A 25,668-nucleotide genomic window follows, 5' to 3' on the forward strand; every position below is an offset into this window, starting at 1 on the left:
GTAAATCTTCACTGCATGGGGACTGGAAGCCTGGCCAGGCCTTGTAGGATCTGGGTCAGGAAATAAGGTCAACAGTTAAGGGGGGTTATTCTTATTTCTACATCTGTGAGCCAGATTTCTCCTCAGTGACATTGTGAAATAGACATTTGGCTTTCTTTCTTTTTTTTTTGGACATACAACTACAAAAACCAAACCAACCAAACAACCAAACAAAAAAACCCTTGAACTCTCCAAAGGACAAACATTTTTTTCCATGGTTATGACTGAATGAATGACTGTCCTTCACTGATGGCTGGGAACTCCCAGATAGCCTCAGATGGGAAGAAATGGGTTGGGCGTCTGCTGGAGCCAACTGGAGCCAACCGGATCACAATTTGGAGCATTTTAGAGTTCAGTTAAACTTCCTCAGTCCTGAAGGAGGGGTTGGAGGTTAGGCTGATCACCAAAAGAAAAAAAAAATGCAATTTCTGTCCATCATAGGATGTTCTGAAGAGAGACACATGTGCCCCTCCCTCTGTGATCTGCTGAGACTACGGAACCCAGAGCCTCAAGGCCCCAGAGCCCCAAGGCTGGATGTCATGAGCTGTTGCCTGGGGTCAGCAGGGACACCTTGAGCAGACCTGGAAGCAGAAGACTAGACAGTGATTGTCAGTGATGGGCAGGACCACCCTTGACCGGTGCTGTTAAACAATACACACCACTTGCCCTCTGTTTAAGCTTAAAACCTCGTGTCAGGACCCCAAAGATGAGCTTAGTTAAGAGGGGCATTTACTGCGCCTCTGTTCTCTTCCCAGCGTAGCCACATCAAACAAATTAGTTCCCTCTTTCTTTACCGTTTGTCTCTTGGCTTACTGAGGATAGACGGCTGAGCCTAGCTTGCCAGGGCTTCCAGGGTTTGACTCTAACTCTGGTATTAATGTCTATTCTTGACCTGCTCCGTTTCCGACCTGGGCCGGTTCACCCCTCCTTAGGCAACCTGGTGGTCCCCTGCTCCTGGGAGGTAACCATATTGATGCCGAACTTAGTGCAGACACCCGATTGGCATAGCGCACTACAGCCCAGAACTCCTGGACTCAAGCGATCCTCCTGTCTCAGCCTCCCGAGTAGCTGGGACTACAGGCGTGCGCCACCGTGCCGGCATTAATGCCTACTCTTAAACTAGTAGGTCATTGTTTGGAATGAGCTCTGTACTAGGACTCAACATACTGTTCCCACAGTTTTAGGGTAATAAATAGCATTTGGGGTGCTGCAGCCCCAACAAACTGGGTTCAGCCAATGCCCCCTCTACCATGGCCAGTCAGTAAGGAATGGTGGAAATCAGAGGGGTGGGACTAATTTCATGATTCCCCTTGATTCAAAGCACTGGCTTGAGCTTTAGGTTTAAGTAGATTAAGAACGGGGTGGGGTTGGGGTGGGGTCAGGGTGGGACAAGAGATGTGTGTGTAATTAGAGTCCTGGTCTAGGTGTGGTCTTGTTGATCTTTGCCCCTCGGGTCATCTGAAGAAGTCCGTATTGCTTGAGGGGACAGAGTAGTCAGTTCTCCAAACTGTCATCCTCACCTTCACTGATAACAAGGCCCTCACCTGGGGAAAGGAGTGCTCTGTCCAGGGAAGCTCTGACATTTCTGGAATACAAAGGGATGCGTGAGGAAAAGCTAAGGGCAGTGACTCACCTCTGCCTTCAGCAAAAGCAAAGGAGGCCAAGGAAACTGGAAGACAGACTTTCACCTGCTCTTCCTTTCGATCCCCAGCTGAGGAGTCCAGGCTTTTGGGCAAAGGTGACTTCTGGGTCCCTTGTTTCCATGCCAGACCAAACAGAATAGAGCCACTCCTGTTAACTCAAACGTTAAAAAAGCAGTTTCCCTGACAAACCATTTTCCCCCTTAGAATCCAGTCTCCTGCAGTCAGTTCCATAAGGAGGTGCTCTCGTTCATCCTCAGGGGAAAAGTCATCCGGCTCACCTGATGTTAACTGGGTGCTTACCTGATGTTAACTGGGTGGCTTACCTGATGTTAACTGGGTGGCTTACCTGATGTTAACTGGGTGGCTTACCTGATGTTAACTGGGTGCTCACCTGATGTTAACTGGGTGCTCACCTGATGTTAACTGGGTGCTCACCTGATGTTAACTGGGTGCTCACCTGATGTTAACTGGGTGCTTACCTGATGTTAACTGGGTGCTTACCTGATGTTAACTGGGTGCTTTTGTTTTCCTGTTTCCTCATTCCCACCTCACAAATCCCACTGTTCTGCACTGCTGCGGGGGTGGGTGGGGGGGTGTCTCATTCAGGAAAATGGAGACTGCTCCATTCATGAATCTTAAACTAAAGCCAATTACACCTGTAACTAAATTATTATAATTTTGTTTTTTACTATACATAATAAAGCCTACAAAAAACCCCCGAAGGGCAGGATTCTGGGGGGTGGCTCTGGGAGAGTGGTGCACCCAGGGGAAAGGCCTTCCATCACCTGGACACCTCTCCCATCTAGCTCAGTGTCAGTCTTCCTAACTGCCTCAGCCATTGATTGCCATCCCTCAGGCTGTGTTGACCCCCAAGCACAAAATTATTGTCATTGCTACTTCAGAACTGTAACTTTGCTACTGTTATGAATCATAATGTAAATATTTTCTGACGGGTTTAGGAGACCCCCATGAAAGGGTCATTTGACCCCACAAAGGAGTCTCCCTCCACCCACTGGCTGAGAGGCACTGACCTAGCTGTTCATCAGCACCCTCCATAAAAGAAAACAGGCTAAATAAATGTGCTTCCCTGAGCACTCTGAACTGTTCTCCAAACTAACCAAAGCAAAGGGAGGCCTGCTTTCCCACTGAGAGGTTTGCAAAGGCAAGAGAGGAAGCCTATGATTGGTGTCTTCTGCAGGGCAGTGGTGGGCACTGGTGGCGCACGCGTGTAATCCCAGCACTTGGGAGGCAGAGGCAGGCAGATTTCTGAGTTCGAGGCCAGCCTGGTCTACAGAGTGAGTTCCAGGACAGCCAGGGCTACACAGAGAAACCCTGTCTCGAGAAACAAACAAACAAACAAACAAATGGTGTCTTCTACGAACTGAACTGTCAATAGTATACTAGGAAACAGGATTTGATTTTCTCGAATCCTTAAAAATCATTTTGGTTGGTGTACGGCTAACGGTAACTTGGAGACGGACTGGGTCCCCAGTCCTAGACAGGTCCCAGGACTGGACACCCCTTACCTTCTTTGACTGGGTCAAATTCCGATTGACAAGGGAGGGAGATTTTCACTAGCAACAAGTACAATGATTGTGAAGTAGAATGTGGTGATGTCTAACAAAACCACATCTGTCTGTCTGTCTGTCTGTCTGTCTGTCTATCTGTCTGTCTGCCTAGGTCTGACTGACTCATCATTCTCTATCTGTACAATAATGTATCATATACATTATTTTAGTTGATTACAAGAAGCTCAGGAAATAGCTTGTGACATGGTAACCTTGGTGTGTGTGTGTGTGTGTGTGTGTGTGTAGTGTATGTATCTGTGCCAGGCTTGGAACAGGTACCCTAACCCATGGAGCCGTCTTGCCAGTATCACATACTTATTTGTGACAAAGCAACATACAGGAAGGATGTTTTTCACAGATGTTGTCGAAGTGATGTGAGGACACCCATGGGTGTGTGTGAAAGTTCACTGCAGCACTGTTTAAAACTGCAGCCCAAGTGTCCAAAGGTAAGAAAGATTCAAGTGATGCTCCCTCGAGTTGGTGGAAGGAGTGAGGGTATCCTAAGGGGACACTCGAGCCCGTCCCTTTGGTTATCTGACTATGGAAATAAAAGATACCAAAGAAATGGAATTTCCACAAGAATCTTTCCTTAGGAGGACTCTGAAGCCTGGGCCAGCCAGAGGAAGAACTTGTATCCCAGGAACAAGTTTCTCGGTTGGACTGCCCACCTTACAGGACATACGGAGCCAAGACAATGATGGACCAAATGGTGAGAGACACCTTGAGCAAGAATACTCCTGCCCTGTTTTAGCCTGAACTGCACAGTAACAATCTGAAGATAAACTGGGCATCTTTCTTTGCTCCTTTCCCCAATGTGGCCACTTTGAATAAATATCCTTTTTCTGCTTTCCATTCCATCTCTTCATTTGAGTGATGATGGACACCTAGGCGGCCAAGCCTCGCTTGTTAAGGCTGCCAGGCCCTGAGGCTTTGACCCTTAAAATTCTGGTAACAGTAATATATAACTGTAAAAATAAGTAAGACTTCTATAACCGGATATTAAGCATTTTCTAATAATTATATAACCATTATATATTTATACTATATTATTGCTAGAAATAGAGCCCTAAACACAAACCCAGAATACAGAATACACAGTTTTTGTTTTGTTTTGTTTCTTAATTGCTGTTGTTTTTAGGACAAGATCGCATATAGCCCAGGCTGGCTGCCAACCATCTATGTAGCTAAGTAAAACATGGAATTCATAATCCTCCTGCCTCCAGCAGTGATTACAGGGTGGACGGAATCTGTGTGTTTGACTGTTGTCTGGGTGAACTTTTCACTTAGTACAGACTTCTGAGTTGTGCTAAATGTACAAGGGCAAGAAACAAAATTACAGAGTCAGAAGAATGGGAGGCACAATATGGAATTTAAAAAACTCAAAGTATTTCAAAAGAGTACCAGTCAACTGAAGAGCATGGAAGGCAGAATGACTTGAAGTAGGGGTATTTTGTCTTTAAACCCTCAGACCAAAGGAAGGAAACAAACAGGAGTTAGTTATCAACGGTAGGTAGGGCTGGTCAGTTATCAGCGGTAGGTAGGGCTGTTCTCGGCAGTGACTGGCTTGCTATGTCCTAGGACTAAGTACTCATTATCTTGAGGTAGTGGGAAGCAGGCTTCTCGTGGTTAGAAAAGGGGTCATGGATACCAGGAGTCAGGAATGATGGAAGTTAGTGCTCTGTTTGCTGAAATCAGCAGTACAAAGTAATGTGCGCCCCTCCTTTCTTCCACTATTCCCTCCCCCCCCACACTTTTTTTTTTCAGATTGTTTTACATATATTCTTACCTACGTAGCCCAGAGTGGCCTCAAATTCCCAGTCCCCCTGCCTGTCTTCTACGTATCAGAATTACAACTATATAGTTATTCACCATTGTGCCCTGCTTGAATTCATGAATTCATGATTTTCAGTATGAAGGTGTGTGTGTGTGTGTGTGTGTGTGTGTGTGTGTATGGTGTGCGTGTGTGTGTGTGTGTGTGTATGGTGTGCGTATTTAGCTCTGCTGAGAAACCCAGAAGCAATCATGGTCCAGTAGCAGTGCACTAGACTGGAGCCCATCTTGGTGTCTATAAACAATTCTCTCTTTCACGGAGTATAGCCAGTGCTTGCTGGATAAGTGACCAATTCCAGGGTTTGGAGGCTGGAGCAGGGAAAATGTAATGTGCACCTGAAACATATTACTGTACCAGACGATAAGAAAATCCTCTAAGAATGGAGAAGGACAAGGAAACCAGTTTGGGAACTGGCTGCTGGATGCTGCTAGAACAGGGAGAGCCACTGCCTTCAGTTGTGTGTTCACTGGTGAGTCCGCCAGCCTCAGTGAATGCCCACGGGTACGTGAACCACTGTGGTTAGACTCAAGGGGTCACAAAACAAAACAAGAAGGCACGAAGGGTCTCTAGGTGTTACTCTTGTAGAGGACCCGGGTTCCCTTTGTAACACCCACATGGCACTCACAACCATCCAAACTGCAAATCCAAATATCCAATGCCTCTGCAGGTAGCAGGCACACATGAAGCACATATGTATAGTCAGGCAAAACACTCATACACGTACAATTAAAAAAAAAAAAAGACATGGACATGTCAGAGGGAATGGAGGGGGAGGTGAGAAGGCAGGGAGAATAATCAGAACACACTGCATATATATGAAATTGTCAAAGAATAAAGTCAATTAATAAAAAGAAGTTTAAGGAACTTCCTCTGGGTAAATCTGAGAATTTTAATGATAATGGTGATGGTGATGATGATGATGGTGGTGGTGATGGTGATGATGATGATGATGATAGGAGGCTATTAATGCACTAAATAAACCAAGACTCCAGATGTCCATGCTTCTGTAAGTAAACAGAGCACACAGGCAGCTGGAGGGGCAGCTCTCCCCGCCATGGGACACAGCAAAGCGACAAAGAAGAGTGACAGAGTGAAGAGGCCAAGGATGAAGGCTTCAAGGACAGGACATCCACCTATTTTGATACATTTGATAGATTTATCAACCACAGAGGTAAACATAACACCCACAGGTGAGAGTTTAGGACACATCATCTCAAACATGTGATCAAGGCAAAAAAAAAAAAAAAAAAAGAAAAAGAAAAAGAAAAAGCCAATACTGAAATCACATGTTACTTGACACCTACACTGAGAAGGGCATAAGGTCCCTTTAGGAGTGTGTCTGTCAAAACTGCACAGCCTTGCAGGGCACTGGTGGTGCTGCACGCCTTTAATCCCAGCACTGGGAGGCAGAGGCAGGTAGATCTCTGTGAGTTTGAGGCCAGCCTGGTCTGCAGAGTGGGTCCAGGGCAGCCAGGGCTACACAGCTACAGAGAATCCTTGTCTACAGAGTAAAAATTTAAAAAAAGAAAAAAAATTGAGATAACAGTCTACCTTTGGACGTGAGCCTAAAGCCGGTCCAGTTTCTTACCTTAGTTACCCACTACTCGGTACAGAAGAACATCAGCTGTAGTAGCGTACAGCACTGAATACCACACGAGACTTACACACAAGACACAGTCAAGCCTGCATTTGTTTTGTTTTGTTTTGTTTTGTTTTGTTGAGGCAGGGTTTCTCTGTGTAACCCTAGCTGTCCTGGAACTCACTCTGTAGACCAGGCTGGCCTCGAACTCAGAAATCTGCCTGCCTCTGCCTCCCAGGTGTGCGCCACCACTGCCCAGCTAAAAACTCATTTCTGTTTTCATGATCACAATGTAATTTCTTTCCATTTATTGAAGATCCCCTCTTGAGGTGGGGAGATGGCTGGACAGGTTGAAGCAACTAGCCTTGCTCAGGTGCACAAGCCTGACCTGACTTTGATCTCCAGAACCCACTTAGGTGCCATGGTGTGTGCACCTATAATCCCAGCGCTCCCAGGGAGAGATGGAGGATGGAGACAGGAGAATCAGCAGAGCTTGCAGCCTGCCTAGGCCAGGGTACTCGGTGAGAAACAACAGAAGAGACTCCATACCAAAAACAAGGTTGAAAGAGAGAACTGACTCCCAGAAGTTGTCCCCTGACCTCCACATGCCTGAAGGACACCTCCCATATCTGTGTGAGTTTTACAGAAAAAGAAAGGAAGAACGGGAATATAAAGTCTTTTTGCCCATGGTCACTTGAATCATGAGACAAAATAAGATTATCTTCCCTTAAATTGCTTTCTGTGGAGCGTTTGGTCATAGAACTATCCAATTCCCAGCACAGGAAAAAAAAAAAAAATGTGTGAAGATTCGAATGTGTTTCATCAGCCAAACAACACAGAACAGACTGAGCACAGTGTATTGGGCGCCAGCAGAAAGAATGGAAACATGTTGCGAATCTAAGAATGAGCCTGTCTGAAGGAACATTTTTTTTAATCTCTTTATTGACCTAAATAATGGGCTATTAGAACTAAGAAGTGTTGAAGTACCAACTAAGGACGAAAAGTAATTGTTCTCTCTGGAGAAGCGCTTAGCCCCAGAAGCAGAAAACAGCTAGAAGACGACAGTGGGGTGTATAATTCTGGGATGACCCAGCCCTTTTGTAAGTAAGTTGTTTGGCCCCAGAGTTCAGAGCTACTGATCAGGCAAGCTAGAGCGTTAATCATAGCTGCTGATCCAGAAGTGATGTGATGTCTGGGGTTTATATCAAACAGCAGAAGAAAGAAGAAGCTTGTAGATGAAGGAAGACAGTTGAGGAATTCAGAGCACACAGGCTGGTCGTGTAGCTCAGAGTGTAGAGAGCTTGCACAAGCTCTGGGCTCCGCTCCTACCTCCTCAGAGAACCAGGTGGTGATACACGTTTGTAACCCCAGCACTCTTCAGGCTCAGGCAGGAGGCAGAAGTTCAGGGACAACATCTGGGTTACACAGTGAGGTCCTGTACCATCCTGGGCAGGGACAACATCTGGGTTACACAGTGAGTCCCGTACCATCCTGGGCGTGAGATATAGAGTAAGAAGAAGAAAGGGGGAAAAAAATCCATACTTTTAAAGAGTTAAAAAGCAAAATTCTGGGACTGGTGAAGATTGTGTCTGAGATTCATATCTCTTTAGGATTTCTTAAACACAAGATGGGAGAGAGGTGGCTAGAGAAAGTCTCAGCAGCTAGCCTCATGGGGTACACTTCTGGGGGAGAGAAGATTCCCAACACCTACATAGGGCTGGACTCTGTAACTTCAGTTCCAGGAGGAGAGCACCCTCACACAAAGAGACAACAGTAAAAGTTTTAATTAAGGGGAAAAAATGGTTTGGGGCTGCAGGGATGGCTCAGGGGTTAAGATTGTACTTGCTCTTGCCGAGGATCCAAGTTCAGTTCCCAGCACCTTTGTTGGTAGGCTCATGACCGTCATCTCCAAGGGACCCTTCACTCCTGTGCCCGTGCCTGTACACAAACACATAGGCACATAGTTTTTAAAACAAAATGTAGCTCACACAGTCAAAGTGCTTGCCTCACATGCAGGAAGTCCTGGACTTAGTTCCTAGTTTTACACTAAAAAGAAATAGGCATGGTGAGGCAGATGTGGAGCCCCAGCTAGGAGGTGGAGGCAGGGGGACCACAAGTACAAAGACATTGTCAGATACTTAGGGAGTTCCAGGCCAGCCTGGGATACATGAAAACCTGTCTATAAACAAACAGAATGGATTTCTTGAGGACTAGTACATATTTTTATGTTATATACTCTTTAAATATGTTAGAGGGTTTTCAAAAATGAAAAACTAAGATGGAATATATCAATCTTTGTGCATCGAGCACAGTAAATAATAATATAGATGCCAGAGTTTTTGCCTCAAGTTTACTACGGCTGAGGTGTGGCTCAGTGGTCAGTGCTTGCATAGCATGGGGGTAGTCCTAGGTTCAACCCCCATCACTGCAATAAATAATTAAATAAGTGTAAAAATAAAATTTATTCATATAGCTTGGAAGGGAATAAGCATTCCCGTCTTTTAAGAAAATCCGAAGGAATTGCCTTGGCTTCTGCAGGGTACCCTGTGGAGATCACTCACATTTACAAACACACACTGGACTGGAAAGCCTTCCATTACCCAGGTTCCCACCTTCCAAGCATAGTAACTTCATCCAGTTACTAATTTCAGTGAAAATGATTCAGCACTATTTGCAGTGCTTGGTCTACAAAAACTATCTGCATCAAGATAAATGGTTTTACTTTTTCACATCTGGTCATCTGCTCCCGGGCTATGACATCATGTAGTCTTGTTTCTTGTAAGGGGCAATGAATAATTCGTTTCCGGTGTCATTAGGGGTTGTTCACGCCAGCAAATGATTAACCATGTCTCACACCAGGATACAGAGTCTGACTGGAAAATTGAGACTCATTTCAGAACTTTGCTCAAGAGAATGTACAAATCTAACACAAGCAAGACCCAAACTCACATACCTTGGAAAGATGTAATCCATGGTAGGACGGACGGGTCACGGCTAGGTTGTTACAGTGACATGACAGGATGTGTTGGCAACGCTCCAGCCTCTGATCTACTGCTGCCTCCAGAGGCAGCCGCCCCTAATATTCTCTTGAGTAATCATTCCAAACTATACAAGCATTCAAAAATTTTCATGAAAATGTCTTTGTACTGTTTTTACAGTGTGTGTGTGTACAAATAGTTATTGGCCATATTGTCAATGGTATAGCACACACATAATGGTGGTTTCATAAGACTGCATGGCCTTGCCAGTTGTGGTGGTACACATCTTATTCCTAGTAACTGGAAAGACAGAAGCAGAATATTTCTGTGAGGTCCAGGCCAGCTTGGCCTATGTAGTGAGTTCTAGACCAGCCAGGGGAACATAGGGAGATCTGTTGTTAATCAATCAATCAATCAACCAATCAATCAATCAAATGGCCTAGTGATATCATATTCATTTTGAATAAGGACATTGCAAGATGTATACATAATGAAATCACCTAACAACACATGTCCGAATGTATTGCCATTGTTAATTGATGAGTCAGTCTGATTTCCTTTACCCTGTACAGAAAGTAAAGTAATTTTTACTTTCTACAGAAAGTAAAAATTAAAAAAAAAAAAAAAAAATTAAAATAACTAGCCTGTCTTTTAGTGATTTGGATTCCTTATTTATTTGTAAATTTCTAACCTGTAGATTCATTTGTCAAACCTTAAAAGCTACTATTTATTCTCTCAGTCTCTCTCCCGCCCACCCCCCATCCCCTGTGTACATGTGCCTGTGGGTACCCAAGGAGGCCAGAGCACAGATCCTATGGACCTGGGCTCTTGAGTGGATGTTTTTGAGCCCTTTGCTATATAGGTGCTAAGCACTGAACGTAGGTCCTCTAGAAGCAGAGTCATCTCTCTAGTCCTTGTCACACTTCCTAATGACAGGCTGTTCTTAGAGCTGCACTGTTTCTTCTGAAACTAATGTCTCCTGTGCTGGTAACTATTTACTCTGGTTTCCTTGCATTGGAGAAAATTAACAAACAAAATGCTTTTTTGAGGTCTTCATATATAGATATATATATTCCATGCTGTCCTGACCTCAAGTGTGCCCCCACGTCAACCTCCTGAGTCCTGGGATTATGACGTGTGCTATATGCCTGGCTCTACTTTCAAAAACATTCTGGATTTTTCCTTCTATTCAGCATCTCATTTTTTTTTTTTTTTTTTTTTTTTTACGTGAAATGCTTGCACACAGGTATTATAGAACTATGACCAAAGTTTTTTTTTTCCACTCTACAGTATATCTTGTGTGGCTGAGGTGGCTCTGTAGTAGATAACACTGGTAATCTGAGTTTGATCTCTAGAACGCACTGAAGGTAGAAGGGGAGAACCAAGTTCATAAGGTTGTCCTGACTTCCACATATGGCCCTCCCATATTCTACACCCATTTGATAGTAACTACACACCCACATATTTATATCACCTATTGCTGGGTTCTGATCTGAAAGGCTCTCCCTACTCCGGCCTTACAGAGTTCTTTAATGCCTCCTTGTAGAACCTGATGTCACACCCTTCACAACACTGTGAGAATACACTTCTGTGCATTTTAAATTGCTTTTGGGGGGCAGGGGTTTGGAACTAGCTGTATAGACCAGGCTGGTCTCAAACTCACAGAAATCCACCTACCTCTGCCTCTCAAGTGCTGGGATTAAAGGCATAGCCCCACCCCCCACCCCCAACCCCCACCCCCGTGGCTGGTGGCTGGCTTTAAATTACAGGTCTGTCTGTCTTTCCTTCCTTCCTTCCTTCCTTTCTTTCTTTCTTTCTGTTTTATTTTTTGTTGTTGTTGTTGTTTATTTGTTTGTTTTTTAACAGGGTTTGTGTAGCTCTGGCTGTCCTGGAACTCACTCTGAAGACCAGGCTGGGTTCAAAGTTAGAGATAATGCCTGCCTGCCTCTGCCTCCTCCATGTTTAGATTAATGGTGGCATATTTAATTTTTATACAGTCTCACTTTGTTGTTGAAGTCAGCTCAGCCGACCCCTCTGCCTCATTCTAAGTAGCTGAGCCAACCTTTCCTGCTTGAGCTGTTTTTGATACAGTTTTCTATTATGTAGCTCTGGGTGTCTTTGATCCCCCTATGTAGACTGGGCTTGCCTTGAACTCATAGAGGTCCACCTGCCCCAGGCTTTTATTTTTGACTCGATCCTCTCCCCCCACCCCCTACTCCTTGCTAATTTACATGAACTGTTTGTTGATGAAAATACAAAAGAGAAAATAATTGCTATTATTTTGTGGAATTTACTTTGACTTTAAAAATGACTTGGGAAGGACAAATGTCACATGCTCTTTGCTGTTGGAACCTCACTAGGAAAAAAAATGCCTTTCTGTTTTTCTTTCTATTTTCTGGTTTCCCTTCATGCTCCTCAATAGAGCCTTAAAGTTTTTGTAATGCTGGGACATATTTCTTGTTAATTTTATTCCTAGATATTGTATCACCCTATTGCTATTGTTTCCTCTACAAATTTGGGCAGCGGTAATTCGATAAGTAGAAACATGTGAATGGACTACCCTTTAATGGGAAGAAAAGCTGCAAGTTTAAAACTCTTGCGGCGTTTGGCCTTTACAGCATAAAAATACTTTGTTGTTGTTGTTTTTTGGTTTTTTGAGACAGGGTTTCTCTGTGTAGCCCTGGCTGTCCTGGAACTCACTCTGTAGACCAGGCTGGTCTCGAACTCAGAAATCTGCCTGCCTCTGCCTCCCAAGTGCTGGGATTAAAAGCATGTGCCACCACTGCCCAGCAAAAAAAAAAAAAAAAAAAAAAAAAAAAAAGTTCTTATCCCAAACAATGTTTAAAGAAAAATCAGAACATTTTGCCTCTTGCAATCATAATACTTGTTCACTACTTTTTGCCAAATGAGGGTTTTTTTGTTGTTGTTTTTTGTTTTTTTAAAAATGGGGCTAAAGAGATGGCTCAGTGGTTAAGAGCACTGGCTGCTCTTCCAGAGGTCCTGAGTTCAATTCCCAGCAACCACATGATGGCTCACAACCATCTATAATGGGATCCGATGCCCTCTTCTGGTGTGTCTGAAGACAGCTACAGTGTACTCAAATACACCAAATAAATAAATAAATAATAAGCAAAGCATTCTTTCTTCAAAACAAAACAAAAAAACAGAATCTTTACTATTAAAAAAAAAAAAAAAGATTTCTCTCTAGCCCACAAATGAGCTTTTAAGGTAGGTACAAAATCAGTCAGACTGAGGTACAGCCATGGTGGGAGAGGGTTTGCCTGTACAAGGTTCTGCCTGGATTTCACCTACCATCTACAGAGCAAGTTCAAGGCTAGCCAGGAACAGGCAAACCCTAGTTTATTCCCCACCCCCTAAAGGTACTACAGAAAACCTGGCAAAGGGGGCCAGCAAAATGGCTCACTAGGTTCAGACTTTTACTGTGCAAGCCTGGTTACCCAAGTTCAGTAGGGGAAGAGAACCAACTCTTGACCTGTGCAGGATGCAGCATTGCCTGTCCTCAGATCCATATATAGTCTGTCTGTCTGTCTGTCTGCCTGTCTCTCATCCTCTCTTCCCCCTCCCCCCACCTCTCTCTCTCTCTCCCTCTCACACAGGTATAAAAATTTAAAAAGTAAAATGTGGCTATGATTACGAACAGACAAGAAGAAATGATTATGACAGATGTACATACAAGTAGCTGATTCTCTTAAAAACACAGAAATTTGAACTTAAGGGGAAAACAATAGATGCAGGGGCTGGAGAAATAGATGCTCAGTGAGTGAGAGCACTTCCTGCTCTTCCAGAGAAGTCAAGTTCCATTCTCCACAGGAGCCTGTGATCCTTCCAACTAGCCTGGGCAAAACCTTCCAACTAGCCTGGGCAAAACCATCTTCTGGTCTTCAAGGTGAACCAGCACTCACGTGCATACAACACATACACAGATGCAGGCTCATGTGTACACGTGTGCGTGCACACACACACACACACAATTTAAAAAATAAATCTAAGAATTAGGTGCAACTCATTTTCATCTAAGAGATAGACCAGAAGGAAGCCTGCAGCTTCAGGGTTAGCAAGACTGTAGGAAAGAGTGGGACTGTGACTAAGGAAAGACATTTGGAGGTTACCTTGGCAATATCCGGATCTTGGTGTCTCTGATGTGTCTAAGGCCAGTCTCTGCCTTCATTATCTGTGTGACCTTCTAGAATGACAGATTCCCCCGAAAGCCAGGTAGTCTGTGCCCGATACCTTGCTCTGTGCTGTCTAGCCACGGCACGTTTGAATGTGTTCAAGTTATCTTGACTTTAAGAAAAATATAACTTACTCGACTAATTTGGATATTAAATGAGAGCATTTAAATGTTTCAGAAAGTATAAAGCACAACAGAGATACAAGATGTTGAAGATAAAGGGGATAAAGACCGAGCTCAAATAAGGCCATTGTCAGAAGAAAACCACAGCTTTCAGCCCAAAGACAGCGAGAGATCGTTGATCCAGAGCCCAATGTGAGAGTGATGGTGGCCCAGGGAACCCAATTTGGGTAGAATCCCAGGACGTGTTCCACCATGGAAGTTATCATATGAACTGTCGGTCATAAACTAAGCTATAAATGAGTGCAATGACCAAATACATTGTAACTTCCCTCACTTCAGCCCCAACAAAGAAGCCCGACATGCCCATGGCACTTGTAGCTGTTGAGCTGGTGGAAGCTACGGGTCTGCTGAACTAATAGCTTCTCAGGATTTTTAACTGAGTCAAAAGAAGGGTAGGCCAGAGACAGAGGCAAGTGGTAAATGCTAGAAAGACTTGAGCTAGATCAGGATAATCTGGCTCTAGATCTGTATCATTCCAACTCCCCCCAACCAAGAGGCCCTAATCAAGCAATCACTCAGCAGAATCAGTCTCCGTGTGGGCTTTCTCAGGGAAAAAGCCCACATAACCTAGGTAAAGAAAAGTGACTTCCACTTAAAAAAAAAGAAAGGATGGGAAACTGTTGACTTGGAGAAAGTGATCAGTAGTGCCAGCTACTTATACCTGAAGAAGAGAATTATTCTGATAATGTCGATAAACTCAACACAAGATGGCCGGGGCCATGCTTAAAGCCCTTGCAAAGACAATGGTTAGCTCTCGCCTTGAGCAGCCAGAGCGCCTTAGAGCTGAGATGTGACAAGATGATTACAGGTCCCTTGCGCAGTGTTGGAAACCCAGCAGTCTGCATATTTTATAAATATCTGCTCTCCCTGGGCTTCCAGGGAGAGAGATCCAATGACTGTGTGAGTCCCACCAGGCCCAGCACCTGATGGGAATCATACCTAATCGATCGTCCAGATGAAACAAACACCTCTCTCAAGCCTTTCACAGACCCGAAGCCAATAATAATAATTACATTTATTGTTACCAGCCACCTCTTCTCAGCCTCCCCAAGTTTGTGCCATTTGAATTTTTGCCCGTTCAGGGTCTGGAGACCACAAAAGTAAAATTTTTTTTTTAACAGCTCTGCTTGTGTTAAGACATGGCAAAGAAAAAAAAAAAAAAAAAAAAAACCACACACACACAAACTAAAATCTATAATGGTGAGAAACGGTTATCACCAGGCCGTGAGAACGCAGGAAAACAGTTCGGGTGCACTTAATTTGATTATTTATGAGGCTTAAGAGTTCAGTAAATAACACGTGGCAACAACAACTAACCCGAAGTCACTTGTATCAGTTACACGGAGAGGCCCTGACACAGCCAGAACTGAAGCTTGTTTTTCCGCCGTGCAGACAGCGGATTAAAAAAAAAAAATATTGCGGATGTTATGAGCTCGCGCTGGGGGGCCGTTTCCCTTTTCTGGAGTTGTAAAGACCCGGCGCACAGCCCTGCAGGAACGCGAAGCTCCTAACGAGCTTGGCTCCGGCCTTAGGGGTGGAGTGGGGGTGGGGGAGGGGCACCGTACGGCTTTAGCTCATCTCAGAATCCGGCCAGCGCGCTCAGGCTTCCTAACTGCCTCGAAATGATTTACACGAGCAGAGGGTGTGCATTAGCGGGGTCCAGCTGGCCTTCGCGTCACGGTGAGTTTTAATTCTGCATTTTCCTCCCGTCCTAGTTTTGAAACAGGGCTTCTACTCTCTATATGGGCTCCCGCTCGCCCCGTAAAGTAAAGTTTGTTTTCAAACCGTAAACCCGGTTTCCATCAGTGCTGCCCGAGAATCGCATTCATTAGCCAGGCTGACTTGGGAGAAGAGAAAAGCTACCTTTGTGTACATAGTGAGAGCCACCACCGCGTGGCTGCGGATAACCGCCGGGAAGGAACGTTTCGGCCTCCTGCCGCCGTGGGGTTGGGCTTAGCGGACCCGAGGCGGGTTCCGTGGGGTGGCCCCCGAAGCCACTGTCCAAGTTAGCAAACAAAGCGACGAGGCAGTCATCGCCGGGTCCGGACCCGGCTCCTGCCACTCACGCCGTCCAGCTCCTCCTCCCTGCGTCTGTCCTCCCTCCTCTCCCGAGTCCCCGGCGGATGTGAGCCACCAATCCCAGGCACAAACACCCCTTCAAAACCCAGAGCGAGGCGGCCCTCCAACGGGCGGCCGGGCCCTCCGCGGCCCCCTCCCGCACCACACGAGTCCCGCACCCCGGCGCAGCAGCTGAGTCATCCCCAGCCAGGTCCCGGAAAGCGCTGCGCCCCGGGCGGTTTGCTGAGGGGCTTGCCAGCCTGTGGGTTCTCCCTGGACACTGTCGTGCAACCGCCTCCTGCGCTGATGCCCGCGTGTGCTCTTACCCAGCATTCTGCAAACCACAGGATTTGGGGGAGGGGAAGGGTCGTTTTGCGGTTCCTTCCAGCTTAGTGTGACTCTTTCTCCAGTTGGTTCATTTTGGAAAAACCACCCAAGCTTCTTTTTTGACTCGGAGTTTTAAAGCGCTCCTCGGAGGGGTTGTCTTTGGGAAGGGGGCGCGGCGGAGGCTTGCTTTAATTTCTAACGTAATCGTAAACAGGTTCCAAAGTCTAGCGGGTCATTCTGTGGCCGCCTTAGTGTGACTCGGCTTTAACCTTGTTTTCCTGGGTCTGTCTCCTCCTGCCGGATCTCCACCGAGGTCACAAAACCAGAACGGCCACAGAGCCGAAACTGGAGACAGACACCAGCGGTGACGTCGCTGCTCAGCTTATTTATGTTTGGGGTTTTTCTGCGTCCCCCCACCCCCATGGGGAAAGTCGTCTTCTGTGACATGTGACAGTTGGTTTTCTTTGCTTTTTTTTTCTTTGTCTCTTTTTTTTTCTAAACAACCAGTCATAGGTGAAAACTAGACCCAGAAGTGCGGGCATGCGCGTCTTGAAGTTGGCCAAAACAGCATCTGGCTTGTATTTGGGGAGGGGGAGATTCTTCGTGGAACTCCCTTTGGAGCGCCCCTCTCAAGCAAAATAAACCAATGGGAATGAATGTTTATTTAATGGCTAGTTTCTGTTTGAAATACTGAAGGGTGGAGGGGAGTGTCCTCTGGTGGGATATTAGCCCACAAAGTAGACATTGTTTACTGAAGCAGATATACAGTCCCGGCGTAGTCGCCCATCTTTTTAAAAAGGCACGTGGGGTGGGGGAGTTGCAGTGGGGCACACGCGCGCTTTGGCCGTCCCCAAGCCGAGACGTTTAAAGAGCATGTGAGCATGACAAGTGTCTATCCGCAACGTGTTAGATTTCGAAACTGCCTTGCAATCCAATCCGGAACTCAGAGCTTTAGCCCGGGGAAATAGACATTTGCCCAGGGTGCCTATGTCTTCCCCCCCCCCCCACCTCCCACTGTCACTGTTGGCAGAAGAGTCCACGAGGAGGAGGGTGCGCCGTGCCGCGCCCGCGTGTCAATGGCAGCTGCGCATTCTGGAAGAAGTTGGTTCTTGTCCGGAATACTTTTCCTTCAGTGCCCCACCCCTTGAATCAGAAGCCGCTGCCTCCGGCGGCTGGAGCAGGGACGGTGGAGTTTGGGGCAGCTGTCAAAAACAAGGGTGGGGGTGTCTTTTCCTTTCTGAGGTGGACAGAGATGTCCTTAACCCTCTCCCCATCCTTTGCAAACTAAACGCACTCTTCGCCAGCCCGGAGAGGAAAGGCCCCAAAGGATAAACCGGTGTGGCCGCTGAGGGCTGAGGGATGCGGGCAGGCAGGCATGACCCTGCTTCTGGGGCTCCGCCACCCTGGAGAGGGACGGGTGATCTCGGCCCCCAGAACCAGGGCTGTAGAGCTGGAAGGTGCGGGGGAGGGGCAGAGGAGCGGCGGGGCGGGCGGGGGACGGGGCGGGCGGCTGGGGGCGGAGGCAGGACCTCCTGTACCTTCCCTCTGCTCTCTCACTCTGACAGCGCCGAGGTGCGCCGAGTGGAGCGGGAAACAAAGGAGCTGAGTAGGGAGGGGAGTGAGTTGGGCCAGGGAGAGCCCCCGGCTGGCTGCCAAAAGATCCCGGCTGGAGGAAGCCCAAGTGTCACTTGAATTCCAACCCAGAAGCCAGCGCCTGAGACCCGAGCACCTTGTTTAGCAATAGTGGTTGGAACACTCTCTTGTAAGTTACCGGAGCACCAGTAAAGGAGGATCATCGCCTAACCCCCCCGCCACTTCACGGCTGTTGGCCCCTAGAAACCCCAGCTTCACCTCTCTCTGGACTCCAGAGTTCCAGAATGAAAAGCAAGAAGGGTAAGGCTGCGGCGGGCTGTGAGCGCCTGGGGCACCAGTGCGGGACATGTGCGGGCCGTGCTGGATTGGGGGACACTGACTTGATGGGACTTTTCCGCCCAGTGGCTCCCGGGCTTGAGCGGTGGCTGTTCTCTTTGTTGAGGCTGTGTCTTTGATGGCAGTTGCTGTTCTTTTCCATCTAGACACAACATGAGGGGCTGTTGTAGGGAGACTTAGCCTCGCCACGCTGCTGGCACGTTGTCAAGAAACACGCTCAGCGCCTTGTTTGTGCGCCTCCCAAGTTTCATTGTCTTCCCTGACACCCCATGCTCGGCCCAGCCACCGCGTGGTTTCTAGTGCTGTTTCTGGGGCAGGGCTTTGCTGTTGATATTTAAGGGGACCCAGGCGCCTCGCTTTTCCCTGTGGGGGGTCCTTGGCTCATTCCAGTCTTCTTACCTTTTGTCTAAAAGTTTGTGGTTCCGGGTATTCTCACTCCTCACCGGATCCTGGCACTGCTTTTTAAGGGATGTGGTGGTGTTTTTCACTATCAAAGGAATGTGATCCCGGACCCCATACATACCTTAGGGTGAACATAGCTTTGGAAAGGACTTTTAAAATTTACTAGCTTCTGAAAGTTTTCCCACGATGAATTTAGGACAGCGTGAGCTATTAGAACACAGGTACCATGCAGTCAAAAAGTGTTCAAGTGTGACAAGCAGGCTTGGTTGTAAGTGCAAAAAGAGAGGTTTGTCATTGTTTCCACCAAGCTTTACAACTAAAACTTGCCGTCAGTCTGGTTTAAAAACAAAACACACAGGGGAGGAAGGGGGGGAAAAAACCCCAAAAGGTCAAAGACTGTGAAGTCCCTTTTGAAGCTAACTTTGGAGTCCCTGACTGGAAGCTCCCTCGAGTGTTTCAGTCGTGGACTGGAGTTGGCTTTTCTGTTGTGATTTATGTGGAGTGGTTCAAAACAGAAGTTAATCGCTTGGGGAAGCTGGCGGGGGAGGGGGTGGCGCGCTGCTGCGCATGCCCAGGAGCTTCCTCGAGTTTGTTACTCCACATTCTTTCAGACCTAGACCGCGACTGCAGTTCCAACGGAACACGGTTACGGCAGCTGCTGTCGAACACATTTCCCCACGGGATTTCTCCCCGCTTTCTACCTTATAGAGTTGTGTGGATGTTATTCTGTGAGAGACCCTGAAACATACGGAACTCATGAAGACCCCGGGTGCTTGGTTAAGTAGGCCTCCTTTCACTTTTCCACACTGGGACAGTGCGAATATGGGCGCGCTGAGTTGGGGGACAGTTTAACTGGGCTGGGGGGGGGGGACTTAAAGGGATTCTCTATAGAGCCGTGCCACCCCTTGACGAGACTGACAGATCTAGACCCCCTCCCCCCGTAGGAGGCGTTTTGCTCCAATAGCACCTAAATGAGGGTAGTTTGGTTTTGTGTGGCTCCAAGGTGCCAGAATGCAAAACTGGGTTTCCGTGGGTGGGAAGGAAGGCTGACGACTAGCTTCCCAGTCAGTGTCCCCTTCCCCTGATGCGAGGTTTGGGGCAGTCAGTGGTCCCCAGCCAAACAAAGTGCGTGGGTTCCGCAAGTCAACCCCCGACTCATGGAAAGAATGAACGGTGACGTGTTGGAGGGGAAACTTTGCTGCGACTGATTCGGAGTTTCTCGTGGGGAGAGCTGAGACTGCTAAGGTTGTCCCGGCTCCTTTCCCTTTTTAGGCTTCCCCAGCACATGGTCTAGGAAGGGAGCAGACCCTTGGATGTGAGCCGCACCGCCCCATTTCCTTCGTTCCTTAGGGACCAGGGGCCAGCTCTGTTGCTAACTTAACTTGTACAGTTAGCTGGCGGGCTTCAGTTGAGGCTGAAGAACAAAAGCTGCTTGCTCTCCTCGGGGCCCCTCCCTCTCCTGCGAGCTTCCTCAGCCCTGCCTCCCACTGTCTGAAATTACCTGGGAGGGGAGGGTGAGCTTCCCCGTCTTTGGGCCAGGACTGCTTAAACCTGTCCCGCCTATTGTCTGTTATAGGAAAGTGAACATCTTTAAACTTTTCTAAAGACTGGTATATGATAATAAAGTAAAGTGCCCTCAGTAGAAAGCAGAGGCCGCCCGAAAGAGTTCCAAAAATGGCTTCAGAGCAGGCTGGAAGAGGGCTCAACAAGGAAAATCCCCAAGTGTTCTTGTGGATTGAATGTGTTTAGGGCTGAGCTGGCTGGGTCCTTTCTAGGGGGCTATGTGGATTTAGTGCCTTGGGTGTGAAGTTCTATCGAGTTTCTTGTCCATAGGGAAGAGACTAATTAGTTTGGTTTTCCCTTGATCTTTTCCCCACATTCCTTTTCTAGTCTACAAGATATCTAAGTACTCCCCACCCCAACCCTCCATGTTTCATAGCTTCAGAAAAAGAAAGTGAAGAAGCAAGATTTGCTTCATGGGCGCCTTGGGCTCCACGGCCCATCGTGTGGCTTTCTGAACATTTCCTTGTATATGAATAGAGTAAGAGGATTCCCACTCTGTCCCACACCCACCTCTCTCCCTCTCCAACTGCATTTTTTCCCCCAAAGTGTAAGCAAAGCCAGACGATTGGAAACAAGTCCTAACTGGGAAACTTTTCAAAAGCTCTGTTACAGTAGGAAATGAATAACGAGGAAAAAAGTCTTTGTTTTTCCAAGTCGAGCCATAATCAGGAGGGAGTTTTAATGAAAATAGTCTTGACAGTAGCGAACGTGCCCTCAGCCGGCTCAGCGGCGCGCTAAGCTATCAGCTGGCGCTCCCGAGCACCAAGCCTTAACTTCCTGTTCCTTCATCCTTTGTGCATGCTTTGGAAATACTTGTAAAGAGGTCCGGGGGCCTGGCTTTCTTTCTTTCTTTCTTTTTTTTTTTTTCTTCCTCAAATGAACAGAGTCGGCAGCTTGGTGTTGCTTAACAGAAACCTGCTTTGTGTCCCTAACCTATTCTGAAAGATCATGCTTCTTGTCAAACTCTGAGCGAGCAGATCAAAGGGCAGGCTTTAGGGGGTTTTTGTTTCAAGCACTTTGTTATTACCAATTTACAGTTGGGAATTAACTGTTCAATGAGCAAATTTTCACACTTTTTTTCCTCCTAGATTTAAGAAGAGGGGGAAGGGAATAAGTAGTGTTGGAGAATGTCTGGCTTTTCTAAAGTTGGGGGACTTGAAGCAAATTGCTTTATTCAAATGTCTTAGTTACCCAATTAACCTGACATGTCTAAAAGTTAGATTTCCTTGGTTACCAAAGCAAATGTGAAACAGGAACTCATTTATAATCAAAGGGTTTTTTTTTGTCACTAATAGTTTTTCACCCAAATTTCAATTTTTTTTTTAAGTTTCTCAGATTCTGAACAATGAAAGCACTTTCGGTTTTAAAATTGCCCTTTCTTTAAACTTTTTTTTTTTTCTTGAAACAGGATTCTTCAACTGCTTGGCAGTTAAAAATGGAGGGTGTTTGTGGTTTATTTATGGCAGTTTGTTAAGCCTTAAGCTGCAGTGAATTTGCAAAATCATCTGCCTCTTTTGTTAGAACTGGTTTTACTTTGTCTTTCGCTGGCTTCGAGCTTTTCCTGTGGGAACTTCTTCTAGCACCTTCTGCCCCCTGCAGTCCAAAGCTAAAAATGTGCCAACAAAGTCAGTCTGCTCCGGGTAGTAAAATAAATTCCTTTAAAATTCGTGGAGTTGATGTATCAATGTGAAGAATGTTCTGTTTTTATTTCTTAGATCAGTAAAGGACCTAATTAGGGTTGACTACAAAGCTGTACAAAGCTAAAGAAAAGACCTTTGGGATGAACAGAAACCGTCTTAAAGCCTGATGGGTAGCGTTTAGGTTCATGTCTAATTGACCGTCTAAGAAAACCTTCAAGTATAAAAAAATCTACAGTGCTTGCATTTAAAATGTATTTGTTTACTGAATTGTTGTCTCTAGTGAGTGATGACCTTAAAGACAAGGTTGGGACGGCCATTCCCACACTACCCAGCGTCCCTTCTGTTACAGGTGTGATGGCCTACTCCCTGTGAGTGCAGTTTGTCTTTCCCAAGGGGAGGGGAGAGAGAGAGAGAGAGATTGAGATTGGCTGTATTCCAGTTGGCAGCAGCAAGAACGACAGTCGATTTGCTGAGAATCTATACCCTAGGTAGTGGTAGTTTGGCTACTCCAGGCCTTTCTGTGGAGACCTTGCGGCACCCCCCTCCCCCCCAAAAAACAAAACAAAACAAAACAAAACAAAAAAATCTTCACACTCAGTAGCTAAAAAAAACCACAAGGATGTGGAACAGTCTAAGTCAATGACTTAGAGCAGTGCCCTGCTGGAGTGACTGTGGGCCTGTCCTTTCTTAGGTGTTGTTGCAGCATCTGGCAGTGACTCTGAGGATGAAGACAGCATGGACTGTCCCCTGGACCTTTCCTCGTCAGCAGCCTCTGGCAAGAGAAGAAGGAGAGGCAATTTGCCCAAGGAGTCGGTCCAGATTCTACGAGACTGGCTGTATGAGCACAGATACAATGCGTATCCCTCAGAGCAAGAGAAAGCACTGCTGTCCCAGCAGACGCACCTGTCCACACTACAGGTAAGGAATCTGCCTCTTGGGGTGCTGGGGTTCCAGCCCAGGCTTGAGCTGTGCCCCTAACTTATGCATACATACTTTATCCTTTACCAATAGACGTTTTATAGCATTCCTGTGTGCCAGGTTATAAGCTCTTCCCTGGTGCCTAGTAGAGGGAGAGGGAGGAGAGAGAAAGAAACAGGTTCTTTTCATTGTAAACTTTATAGTGCGAAAAGCTAATAATTGGCTATTTAATAGAGGACAGAAACTCTTGACACTCCTCTGTCAGGAAGCATTTCCTTCAGTGCCTGAAAGAGAAGGAAGTTAAACCTTATTCTATTGCCCAGGAAACCGGTCTGCTATTTAAACAGGGACAGACCTTGGTGAGGTAATGGTGTTGTGTCTGTTGACACAGTCATTTGAACTGAGAGAAATCAGTTACTGGGAGGCGTGGCCTCTTTTCAACAGGAAATGTTTTCCCGTAGTTGTTTAACTTAGATGCTGGGCAGTAGGCAGTAGGTTGAGACAGACTTAAAGGTGAACTTTCCTTAAAGTTATTGATTTTCAGGTATCTGAGATTTTGCACCTTTTCCTTGCCTCTGAAAGGATTATGGATGGTGGCACATCCAAAGTAAACTTGTCCTTATGATGGGCTGACCCAGCTTAAATGCCTCTGAATTGCTTGTAAGGCCAGAGAAGCTTTATTTTAGTTTATTTTTTAAATCATTGCTGTTGGACCCCTGGCATGCTAGGCAAATGTCTACCACTGAACTACCTCCTCAGTGCCGGATAAGCCCTTTGTAAAGTTAGGCTCCCTACATGGGATGTTTCCAGAACCTGTTTGTCAAGTGAACGGAGTGTTGAAGCAGACCCTGTGTGATTTCAGGTCTGTAACTGGTTCATCAACGCCCGCCGCAGGCTCCTCCCTGACATGCTGAGAAAGGATGGCAAAGATCCAAATCAGTTCACCATTTCCCGCCGTGGGGCCAAGATTTCAGAAGCTAGCTCTGTTGAAGCTGCAATGGGTATCAAAGCCTTCATGCCAACTCTAGAAGAGAGCCCGTTTCATTCCTGTGTAGTTGGACCCAACCCAACCCTAGGGAGACCAGCGTCTCCCAAACCTCCCTCCCCAGGATCCATTTTGGCTCGCCCATCAGTGATCTGCCATACCACTGTGACTGCACTGAAGGATGGGCCTTTCTCTCTCTGCCAGCCAGTTGGTGTGGGACAGAGTACAGATGTACAGCAAATAACACCCAGCAACTTTACAGAAACCTCTCTCGTGTACCCAGAGGACACTTGCAAATCTGGACCCAGTCCAAACCCTCAGAGTGGTCTTTTCAACACTCCTCCTCCTACTCCGCCAGACCTCAACCAGGATTTTAGTGGATTCCAGCTTCTAGTGGATGTTGCACTCAAACGGGCGGCAGAGATGGAGCTTCAGGCCAAACTCACAGCTTAACTGGTTTTCAAACAAAACAGTTCTCCAAAATATGGTCCTGATTGCCGGGGGTGATGGCAAGAGATGCATTATTTTATATATTTTTCTATTAATATTTGCACATGGGATTGCTCAAACGAAGCTTCCTGTTACTAAGATGTCTTCAATGGAATAGAGTCATTCCAAGAACTACAAACTAAAGCTACTGTAGAAACAAAGGGTTTTCTTTTTGAATGTTTCTTGGTAGTTTCTCATAATGTGAGACGGTTCCCAGTATCATGTGATCTCCTCCTGACTCCTTTTTTTTTTTTTTTCCCAAGACTGTGCAATACTTAGAAGCCCTCGTGCCTCTCTCTTCCCATGTGGAACTGATGCCCACATACAGTCTAATGAATAAACTTTCAGTTTTTTGTTTGTTTGTTTTTTTTTTTTTTAGATTCAAGCAAGTATGAATCTAGTTGTTGGATACCTTTTTCATGATGTAATAAAGTATTTTCTTTAAAAGTTATTGCAATTAAGAGCATTTTCTTGAAGGAAGCACTCAGAACACAATAGGAATATAGCACACCCATGAGCAGGAAATGGGCAGGGCAGACTATGACTTAGAGGTGTGTGTGTGTGTGTGTGTGTGTCACTGCTTTGAAGAACTGTGGACAACAGACCACTATGAATAAACAGGGTGTGTGATATTTACTCATTATTGGAGGAGGTGCTTACCCTTCAGTGTTTGCGTAGAGATGAATGACAGATAGCAGCGAGGTATTAGCATCAATTCATGACTACATCAGTAGCGGGGTCAGCAGCAGTGAGCCGCTGTGTGTTTTAGACAGGCCCACGTTAAATGGAAGGCTTCAAGCAACTGGTCACAGCTTAACTTTCACAAGTAAATACCACCGTCAATTTTCCTGTATCTTTCTAATATTCACTCTGGTGGTACAGTTAGTTAGGTAAAGCATTGGAGTGCAGCGCTCCTTTGCAGAGACAATACATTTTATACATTATACGCTTGTTACATTTAAAAAAAAAAAAAATCTTTTCCAGCATGCTGACAGAACCAGGAACGATGATACTCTGAGTTTATTAAACTCTCCACGGTCCTAAGTGTGACTGTTGGCAGCATGTACAAGTGGGGTCTGTTAGAATAGAAAGTTACTTTCAAAGCCTGGTTGGCCAGAAGGGAATCGGTTGTGTTCCTTTCGCTTGTCACATGCCACAGACCCATTCCTACAAAGCCATGCTTACTGTGAGGTTTCTTTGTTGTTAAAGGCCCATCCTGTGCATTCCTGTTGAAGCTGTGACCCGAGGGTGCACCACAGCTTCTGGGTGGCGATTTTAGAGAGCAGGACATCCTTCCACACTGAAATTTGCCTAAACGTGAAAGTCGCTGCTAAAGAAAAAGAA

General features: G+C 46.2%; 1 protein-coding gene and 1 long non-coding RNA gene across 6 annotated transcripts; one reads left to right on the forward strand and one right to left on the reverse strand.

The window, feature by feature from the left end:
- Positions 1 to 231: 231 nt before the first annotated feature.
- On the reverse strand, positions 232 to 16,721 carry LOC143435414 (uncharacterized). Of its 2 annotated transcripts, none has more exons than XR_013105701.1 (3): positions 16,398 to 16,721; positions 9,383 to 9,533; positions 232 to 8,598 (listed from the first exon to the last, which is right to left on the reverse strand). It is a non-coding gene; the product is annotated as an uncharacterized LOC143435414 (long non-coding RNA). The 2 variants fall into 2 exon arrangements; XR_013105700.1 differs by having other exon boundaries at positions 15,877 to 16,721.
- Tgif1 (TGFB induced factor homeobox 1) lies at positions 15,560 to 24,775 on the forward strand. 4 transcript variants are annotated; one of them, XM_034484244.2, is made up of 3 exons: positions 15,560 to 15,693; positions 22,624 to 22,850; positions 23,713 to 24,775. In XM_034484244.2, the coding sequence occupies exons 1-3, from the start codon at positions 15,636 to 15,638 to the stop codon at positions 24,286 to 24,288; spliced, it is 861 nt and encodes a 286-aa protein (XP_034340135.1). In that variant the 5' UTR covers positions 15,560 to 15,635; the 3' UTR covers positions 24,289 to 24,775. The 4 variants fall into 4 exon arrangements, with proteins under 4 accessions (XP_034340135.1, XP_034340137.1, XP_076773966.1 ...); XM_034484246.2 differs by lacking the exon at positions 15,560 to 15,693 and adding an exon at positions 17,935 to 18,291; XM_076917851.1 differs by lacking the exon at positions 15,560 to 15,693 and adding an exon at positions 18,322 to 19,510.
- The last annotated feature ends 893 nt before the right edge of the window (positions 24,776 to 25,668 follow it).

This window comes from Arvicanthis niloticus, chromosome 21 (assembly GCF_011762505.2).
Source record: "Arvicanthis niloticus isolate mArvNil1 chromosome 21, mArvNil1.pat.X, whole genome shotgun sequence".
NCBI lineage: Eukaryota > Metazoa > Chordata > Mammalia > Rodentia > Muridae > Arvicanthis > Arvicanthis niloticus.